The following is a 9531-nucleotide window of genomic DNA, read 5'->3' as shown; positions in this document are numbered from 1 at the left end:
TGCCCGCGGGTGGGTTTGGCAGGGCAGGGGGATGCGGGGCTGTGTCCGTGCGGGGCTCGGGCCCTTCTCCCCGGGGCTGGATGGGCAGCTCAGCCCTGCTGCGAACCTGGGCCGGTTTCCTGCGCCCATCCCGGGTGTCACGGGGCTGGAAGGGGCTGCTGGTGCTTCCCCATCCCTGCCCCCATCCGTCAGCACTTGGCACCATCTCCTTCCCTGGCCGGGGAGCTCTGGGTTTTTGGGGTTCTGCAACGCTGAGGGAGCAGGGAGGGGGGTTCCTGCAGCCTCTGTCAGCACAGGGCGCTATTGCCATGGCAACGGTGTCAGAGACTGCCTGGATGCAGCATCATCCCTCTGGCATCTCCTTGGGGAGCTCTGGGGCTTTTGCATGATATTGGGCACCCTCTAGCAAGGGCTGTGTAACAGAGGACAGGGTGAGGACAGTCCCTGGGAGCTGGCAGGGGAGGTGGCACAGTTACTGTGATGCAGCTGGGTCTGCTTGTGGTGCACATCCCAGCCTGCTGCCCTGGCTTCGTTTTCAAGGGCCTGTTACATCTTTTGGCAGCAGGAGCAGCCACCAGGCTCACACTAGACAAAGATCTAGAAGGTTAAAGGGATAATGTTGCCAAGGAGAATAAAATTTCAGGTGTCCCGAGGCTGCTCTTTGCTGGGATCCCATAGTCTGAAGAGATGGGATCCCACTCCCTTAGCTGCCTCTTCAGGTTGACAAGCAGCAGGGCTGGGCCTCTAGAAGGGCAGAGAGGAACCAGCTAGAAGAAAATGCTGGAGGGCTGAACCAGAGCACTTCCCAGGGGCTGGCAGAAACTCCCCAAATTAGTGAATTCAGGGTTTTCTGCCCAGCAACCAAAAACTTTTTTTTGAGGGGAAATTCAGAAAGAAGGCTGAAAAGCAGAGAACTACTTGCATGTTTTCTTGTGTTGCACAAGAGCCTGAGGCACCGTGGAGGACCCTGGGCAAGGCTGTGTGTCCCCTCAAACCTGGTTGCCTGTTAACTTTGCATCTCCTTCAACGTGTCAGGTGTTCCCCTGTCTCTTCCCTCAATGACTTGAGAGGATGCTGTCCCCTGGGGGTGCAGGGATGGTCTATTGCCAGCCCACAGCAGTTGCTGAGTGTCCTTCCTTTGGTTGCTGGGGCCCAACAGGGCCCACGTCCCATCGAGCTCCCATTGCAGGGCAGGTTCTGTGCTGTACAAACTCTCTGTGCTGTCTAATCTCTCCCTCCTCCCCTCTGCCTTTCTACACAGCTCTCTGTGAACAACAAACCCCCCAGCTCCGAGGGGCAAGGGGAGAAGAAGGACAATGCCACAGCTCCACCAGCTCCTCCGACCTATGAGGAGGCAACAGCAGGAGAAGGGATGAAGTCTGGAGCTTACCCACCTCCCCCATCAGTCCCACTCCACCCCAGCTGGGCTTATGTCGACCCCAGTAAGTCCTTTTGTGGCTGTACCCAGGGTGAGCCCCTTGCAGAGATGGGGAGAGGGGTGCAGAGATTCCCCCTATCAGCTTGTGGGGAAGAGGGGAAGGAACCAAGGATGTGGTACCCAGTTTGGTCCATGGTAGAGCTCACCCTAGACCTGTAGCTACAAGCCATGGAAGTCTAGATGTGTCAAAGCCATTTCACCCAACCACTCGACCTCAGGGCCTTCCAGAGCAGGACTGAACTCCAGTGCTCTGTCCCTGCTCTCCTTCCCAGAACCGGGATGGGAAAAATCCCCTTTCCCAGCTTATTGCACTGGGCAGGGGAGAGTCCTGGGTGATGCTCCCAGCTCTGCCAGCAGCAGCTCTTGCTCTAGCTCCTGCTCAGCCCAGCTTGCAAGGAAGCTGCTGAACTGGCAGAATCCCTGTGGCAGCATCAGTGCTGTGAACCCGTGTTCAGAGCCCCGGGGGCTCAGAGCTGGCTGGGCTTGAGTGCTGAATTGTTCCAGCAATGGACCAATGGCAGACTCCTCAGACAACAGCTTTTCTTCTCTGGGTGCTGCCTGCAGCTTCTGCTGGGTCCTGACAAGCAGACAGAGGCTTGGCTGTGCCCAGCGGAGGGAAGGGCTGTGTCCCAGCAAGCTGGGATGCATGCTGGTGGCCAGCAAGCCAGGCTGCTGAGTGGCCAACTGAGCTCCTGCCAGCATGGCTGGACTGGAGGGAGCACTGGAGGGACTGGATTTAATGACTCCTGAGTCCCCTCTCTGCTCAGTCCTCTTCCTCTGCTGTGCTTTTGCTGACTCCCTGTTCTGTCCAGTGGGGATGGTCTCAGCTGCAGGGATGGAGATGTTTATGGAAGGGGAAAGAGCCAGCTAAACCCCTCTGAGATGTGTCTGCCTGCACACTCTGATGGTTTTACTGGCTTTTCCTATTCTTGTTTGCCTTCAGGGGTCAAACAGAGGGATAAATAACCTCCCAGCTTGCTGTAAATACCATCTGGGCCTTTCCAGTGTCACAACAAATTAAGATGGGTAAAGCCCAAGGGGGCTGGCATTTTGGGTATCCCAGAGGAGTTTTTTAGGTGATGTGTCATCTCTTGTCCCCTCCCTGACATGCCTTGCAGGATTCCCTTCCTGCAGCTGTGTCCTGTGCCCTGATCCCTGCTGGTGTTTTCCTTTTATTTCATTACCCCTCTCTTTTCCCTGCCCTCAGCCATGCTGAAGCTGTGGCTCCTGCCAGGGTCCCAGGGGAGGGACGTGCCATGGGGCTGTACCTAACAGCTTATATGAGACTGGGAGTAACTGGAGAGAAGTGGCATGTGATGTGTTTGGGGTTACTTGCTTTAATAATGAGCTTGGGACACACTGTCTTGCTGCCTCAGATGTGGTCATGAGTGGGAAGTGACACTAGCCAGGGAGAAGGAAACCCCCTCCATTCTTCCAAGGTGTTTAGGTGCCTAATTTGGTGTTTAGGTGCCTTGATTGCTGTGAGGCAGGAGGCACTGAAGTGTCCCTGGGAGGTGGGCCTCAGGTGCCACGGGCCACGTGGGTGATGACAGATCTCACAGCAACGCAGGGAGGATGAGCTGCAGGAGTTTCATCTCCACTGGGGCATAGAAGAAGACACAAGAGATTTATTTGGCACAAGAAGAGCACAAGGGATATAGTTCCTTCCAGGGACATCTTTAGGAAGAGGCTGGTGAAGGGCCTGGAGAATAAATCTGATGAAGAAGGCTGGAAGGAGCTGGGAATGTTTAGTCTGAGGAAGAGGAGGCTGAGGGGAGACCTCATCAGTCTCTGCAACCACCTGAAAGGTCATTGCAGAGAGGTTGGTGCTGGTCTCTTCTCACAGGTCATTAGTGACAGAGCAAGAGGCTTCAAGCTGCACCAGGGCAGGTTCAGACTGGACATTATGGGAAAGTTGTCACAGCAAGAGTGGTCAGACACTGGAACAGGCTGCCCAGGCAGGTGGTGGAGTCACCATCCCTGGATGTGTTGAAGGGTCCTTTGGATGTGGTGTTGGTGGAGGTGGGTTAGGGGAGAGCTCTGTAGAGTAGGGATGATGGTTGGACTCAGTGATCCCAAGGGGCTTTTCCAACCTGAATGGTTCTATGATTCTATGACTTTGACTGGTAAAACCCTGGACCAGAGCCTTGAGTTTGGCCTTCCTGGTGTCTGCAGCCTGACCTTTGAGTTTGAGAGGGTCTTCCCTCCATCTGCCTGAAGGATCTATCACTGAGCTAAAAAGCTTTTAGAAGAAAGGGAGGCATCTGTCAAACAGGCAGGGACATGAATGTGTGTAGCTGGTGTAATTGCCTGAGCCTTTATTCTGTAGGAAACCCAGGCAGGGAGACTGTTTGTAACATGGAAGAGGATGTTTGCAAGAGAAGCAAATAACACGGGAATGATGATGCACTGAGACAACTGAGGCTTTTGTTTTATTTGCTTGGGCATGAGGCTGAGGAGATGGAGAAGGCTGATTCTTGCATTTAATTTGTGCAGCTGATCTCAGCAGGGGGAGGCTGCAGCTTTGGGTTTCTCTTTGCAGCTCCCTGCCCTGCAATATCCTTCAGCCCTGGATGTCAGCACAGGGAAAGATTTTCTGATGTTTTCCTCCCATCTCCCTTCAGGCTGCAGAGCAAACTGGTGCTTTATGGTGCAGCCTCCCTCCTTGCCCATCTGCAGTGAAACTCCAGCAACAAGAGCTTTTATTACAGAGGAAGGCAGGGCTGGGTTGTATCATGCAATGATTTTGGGGGAAGTGCTTTCAGGAGCAGCACTGGGATTTTTTCCCCCTCGTTGGGTTTGCTGCTAAACTGGTCTCCAACTCCCTGCATGGAGATCAGATTCAGGGGGGGACCTGATGGTAAAGTTGGCTGTTAACAGCTTCTCTCAGGGCACCCTGTTGACATAAGACATGATGCAGACACAGCCTGAGCTCAGTCAGTTACAGAGCAGGGAGGGATTCCTGATGGGAATGGCCGAGGTGCAGAGTCACTGCCCCTCTGGGGGATGCTTGACTGTTCAGTGAAAGGTGAGCAAGGATATGATCAGAGTCCTGCAATGGCCATTAAAGGCAGAGTGTTGCCATGGACAGGAATGAGCCCTGCTGTGCTGGTCGTGTTGGAGTTTGCAGAAGTGGTTCCCCCCTCTGTTCCCAGAGAAGGTCCTGATAAGGTGCAGGAGTGGGAAGGGAGCAGAGGGCATCCCAGCACCCCTGGGCTTTGCAGTGCAACAGGAAACCTTGAAACTTGGGCCTCCTGAGCTGGGGTCAATCACTGGGGTCAGATTCCTGCAGGGAGGGAGCTGGGTGATGGGAGCTGGGTGATGGGAGCTGATCTGTCTGGCTTCTGCTGCAGGCACCAGCCCCAGCTATGGCAGCAGTGGGTACCCAGGGGACACAGAGATGCTCACAACCTTCAGCTGGGATGACAGGAACGTGCGCAGAGTGTTCATCAGGAAGGTAAGGGGCACGTCTCACCAGGCTCAGCCTTCCCCTCTGAAGGCATGAGGCCAGTTCTGAGCCCTGGGAGAGACCTGGCTGCAATGGCCTTGCTGTCTGTGCTAGGCTGGGTGGGGAGCAGAGAGTGAGGGTCACCCATGGGCTGCCTCTCATTACAGGTTTATACCATCCTGATGGTCCAGCTTTTGGTCACTGTTGTTATTGTGGCTTTCTTCACCTTCTGGTAGGTCTCTTGTGTAGCAGTAATGCTTGCTTTGTCCTGTGTGTGACCTGCTCTTGAATTACCTGTTACTTGGGAGTGTTATCTGTTATGTAGATACCTGATTTTCTTTCCTATGTGCTCCAATAAAAAGAAAGAGAACTGAAGGAACCCTGAGAGGTCCTTCAGAACATCTGCTGCCTTTCCTGCATGTCCCCTGGATGATACATCAACCCTTCTGGGTGCTATCACCAGCCAGGAGGTCTGGGCTGCTTGCCCTTGAGTATTAACTGCAGTGTTTTCCCTTTGGGAGTTATCAAGGCCATCAGATCCCACCCCCCCCTGGGCTCCAGGGACTGACTGGGTCACCTCCCCATGCAGAAGCAGATACCCCACACTCAGTGGCTGCCTCTAGCTCAGGTGTCTGAGTCATTTGGGCATGTGCAGCTCATGTTTCCTCCAGAATAAATAATGAATCACTGTCAGCCTGAAGATTTCAGCTCCTTAACCATGTCTCAGAAGGCAGTGGCTGCTCCCCAGCAGGCCCAGCTGTGGCTCTGGTAACAGCAGGGCTGTCCTTCAACCTGACAGGTTGAATTTCTTTCCACCTGGTCATTCTGCCAGGTAGATTCTGCCATGGTTTTATTTCCACATCCCCTGTGCTACATCCCCCCATGCATGTTCCCAGGTTTAATTTAGCAGCAACCTGTGAAGTGACCAACTTTTGAATGCTTTCTGCTCAGCATCCTGTTTCTCTGCCTTGCAGTGAGCCAGTCAAGGGCTACATCCAGACACACTCTGCCTGGTACTGGGCTTCCTAGTGAGTATCTCTGTCTTCTCCTATGGCCATGTACACTCCAAACAGCTCTGGATGTGACTGTGGGGATCTGGAGACACTTTCCAAACACTTCTGTGTCTTGCATGTGAGGAGCTGCACTAATGTGTGTGCAGGGGGAACTGGGGAAATTCACGGATTGCTGAGGTGGGGAGATAGAAAACTTCACCTGAATGAGTCTGAGACGTGGAGTATGCTAGGTATCTGCAGTTCCTTTCAAAAAGAGAGCTTGCTGCTCCACAAAGGAAGCACAAAGTAGATACACGAGTGTTTCTTGCAGAGCAAACAAGGTAAAACTGGGGAGCTTCCAGCAGAACAGTGCAGAAACCCAGATGTGAGACCAGAAAGGGTGTCCAGGGCACCTGAGAGGCTGACTTTGGGTTTGTCCCAAGGAACAAGGGAGTCACTTGTGTTGACATTGAAGGCCTTGATACACAGCAGATGAAGAGGGGTGCAGGCAGTGCTAAGGGGGAGGGATGCACGTGGAGAGCTCGGGATGCTTGGGGGCCTCTCATGGCTGCATCTTCATGGCAGAGCTGCTCTGGTGCCCAGAACGTGGGATGTTGTTTTTCAGTCAAGCCTGGTCCAGGGGTGAGCCTGGGGTCAGTGCAGGCTCTGTGTGTGTGTCTGCAGCTCTGCTGGTTTCCTGGGTGCTGCTCATGTTAGTGCTGCTAATTAAGCAGACAGTGGGAGATGCAATTGTTGGTGAACAAAGCTCCGTGAACTTGACTTTAATTAGTTCACACCCAAATCATGAAATGTGTCCAGGCCCAGAGATGAGACAACAGCTTATATAACTTTGAAAAGACCCAAAATAGCAGTAATCAAAGGGAAGAGGCATAGTGTTGCCAGTTCAACCTTAAAGGAACATGCTGTGCTGCTCCTCGGCCAGCTGGTAGGTTGGAGAAGCAGCATTTCCTTGTTAGGAGACAAGACCAAGCTCTGCTCAGGTCTATGCTTTGACCTTTGGGGTCATCTCCTGTAGTTCACTGGACAGTTGGTGTTTATATTGTTCAGTAGCAACAAACCTGTCTCAGATCAGCTGTACTTGAGGGACTTTAAATTTAGTCTGACCTTTCACCTTCCAGCAAGCCAGCCCATCCTGCCATCCCAGTGTCTCCAATTGCTTGTCCTGGTCTGGACCTGGATCTGTTTCACACACAGAGACCCCCCCAGCTCTCTCTGTACCTCTGTAAAATAGAAGTGGGTGCCCTGAGGTGTTTTCCTACTTTCCACCTTCCTGGTTTGACGGCTCAGAGGACCCAAAGCAAGAGCAGATGTGCAGCAAGGGCTGCACAGGAGACACAACTGCCGTGGCTCGTTGCTCCCCACGTGCTTCTTCCCATCTATTCAGCTGTGTCCACTCCAGCTTTCCTGGTTTCCCTGTGGGAGAGCAGTGCTGGGGTTTATCTCTGTGCGTTTGCCATGGCCCGTGGGTTCTGCCGTCACGTTCATTTACGAGGCCCAGGGTGAGGGGCTATCAGGGCATCGGCGCGCTCGGCAGCCGCCCCGGGCGCTGGGTGGGGGCAGGAGAGCAGGTTCCCTGGGCCAGAGCCCATCAGCTCTGTGGAAAAACACCCGGGCTGCGTGACGGCCGGAGCAGAGGGACACCATCCCTCAGCTGTTGGATTGCTGGGCTGTGCTGAAGGGCCAAGGAATGCGAGATAAACAGCCCTGCTGTGACCTGGGGGTGGCTTGTGCAACAGCACATGGGGCTGGGGGCTGAGCTGCACCCTCCTCAGAGGATCCTTCCTCTGCTGAACTCTTGAAGTGCTGCTGCACTAACGTGGGGCCAGTTCCATTCTCTGACACAGACTTCCCCTCTGCCCTTGGGCAAGTCACTTCTACCAGCCCCAAGTGCAGGACACCTTGATCCCACCGAGCCAGAAAGGGCCTGGAAGGGAAGGGCAAAGTCTGGACACCTCCAAATGAGCAACTCATGCAGTGCTGAGGCATCAACAGCAAACACGTTTGGGTGCTCCATCTATCCAGGGCCACCCTTAACTCTGCTCCAAGACCATCCTTCAGGTTTTTCAGGGCTGTACCACCTTGTCCCACCTGCCAGCTGGAGACTCCTCTCCTGCATCAACACACACTGCTTGGGTTTTCCTCCCTAAACTGCTCTTTGTCCTTTCTTTGCAGTGCTGTTTTCTTTGTGACCTACTTGATTCTTGCTTGCTGCTCCGGCCCCAGGTAAAACATTTTCTTCTTGGATTTGAAACAGCCCTGTGAAAAGAAGGATTAATATTCTGCTCTTGTTTCAAGCATGACCAGCAATGATGTAGAGATGGGGTCGTGGTGACACAGTGATGTACAGATGAGATGGCAGCTGTATTTTTAGGCCTGATGCCGTTGTGGGCTGCAGCAACACAGCATTAAAACCTGAGCTCAGCTCCCAGCTGGGAAGGAAGCAGTAACTGCAGAGCTGCATTGCTGTGTGGCTCCAAATGCTCATCACTAAACCCTGCAGGGGAGCAGGGCACTGCTGTCTGCTTTGCTGGAATATCATGGGGAAGTTTTCCCTCCTGATCTAGCAGCACCCCAAATGCTGTCTTATTCCCAACAGGATGACTGTCCCCTTGCACCACCCCTGCCATTTGCTGCCCAGGCCATTAATTATGTGGCATTTCTTATGCAATGTGTTGTGCAGTGCTGCTGACTGCTCTGCCCTCCACCTGGCAGGGCTGACCAGCCTCTGTTTGTTTATTTGCAGGAGGTATTTCCCATGGAACCTGATCCTGCTGAGCATCTTTGTAAGTAGCACATCTGGACAGCATCTGCCCTGCCCCTGCAGCAAGCCCTGGGTTTCAGAATGGCTCCAAGCAGGAGAGGTGCCTATTCTGGATTAGTGCAGAAAGCAGGAATTTCCTCCTCTAGTCATGCTGCACTTGGGCTGAGGAGCTGTGATTGAGCTGGAATGTGAAGAGCAGGAGAGAAAGGAGACTCTGTGGAAAAAATAATAAAATGCTGTGGTGGGTGCCTGGTGATGGGAGCTGGGGGGGGGGGGGTGGAGGGCTGGAGTCCTGTGCAAGAGGGGTAGAGAGCTGGAGAACGTAGGACTGCTCTCTTTTAACCTGCTCTGTGGATATTAACCACTGGAGGATCAGAAACCATGGAAAAATGGCTTTTCTTGAGCATGGGTTTAAGAGGCTTCAGTGCCCTTATCACTGTAATTGAAATGTTGGATCTGTTGTGTGTCTTCCTGGGACACAAATGCAGGAGTAATATGGTTCTCTTTCCCTCCCAGACACTCTCCATGGCTTATCTCACTGTGATGCTCTCCAGGTAGGCTGGGCATGTGGTCTCTAGAGGTCTTCAGGTCCTGTGTCCTGTCTTCTCCTGCACAGAAGTTCCCTACTTCTGAGATACACGGGCCACCTGTTCTCTTTGGAGTTGTCCCAGTAGCCACACAAAGCCCGACCTTCCCTTTTGAAAACACTTTCTAAAGAAGCTCTCCAAGACTTCTGGTGGCATCCCCTTCTCTCTCACAGTTGGGGCAGGACAGGGTAGTTCTGGGCTGTGCTAAATCCCATAGGAGAGCACTGGAGGCCAGGGCCAAGCACGGATGGGCTGCAGGGGACCATGCTCTGTGATCAATCTTT

At 53.4% G+C, this 9531-nt stretch overlaps 1 protein-coding gene across 1 annotated transcript in view; it reads left to right on the top strand.

The window, feature by feature from the left end:
* The first annotated feature begins 616 nt into the window (after positions 1-616).
* The window catches only part of FAIM2 (Fas apoptotic inhibitory molecule 2), a 14760-nt gene continuing 5845 nt past the window's right edge, over positions 617-9531 (top strand). Inside the window, exons 1-8 of the mRNA XM_010005815.1 lie at positions 617-643; positions 1262-1442; positions 4792-4895; positions 5054-5118; positions 5861-5914; positions 8072-8122; positions 8643-8682; positions 9177-9214. Of these exons, the coding sequence (XP_010004117.1) occupies positions 617-643; positions 1262-1442; positions 4792-4895; positions 5054-5118; positions 5861-5914; positions 8072-8122; positions 8643-8682; positions 9177-9214 (560 nt within the window). The remainder of the gene's footprint in view (positions 644-1261; positions 1443-4791; positions 4896-5053; positions 5119-5860; positions 5915-8071; positions 8123-8642; positions 8683-9176; positions 9215-9531) is intronic.

The sequence above is a fragment of the Chaetura pelagica genome, unplaced genomic scaffold, assembly GCF_000747805.2.
Source record: "Chaetura pelagica isolate M959 unplaced genomic scaffold, ChaPel_1.0 scaffold861, whole genome shotgun sequence".
NCBI classification, from domain to species: Eukaryota; Metazoa; Chordata; class Aves; order Apodiformes; family Apodidae; genus Chaetura; species Chaetura pelagica.
The sequence above is the reverse complement of the archived record's forward strand: the minus strand, read 5'-3'. Positions and strand labels throughout refer to the sequence as shown.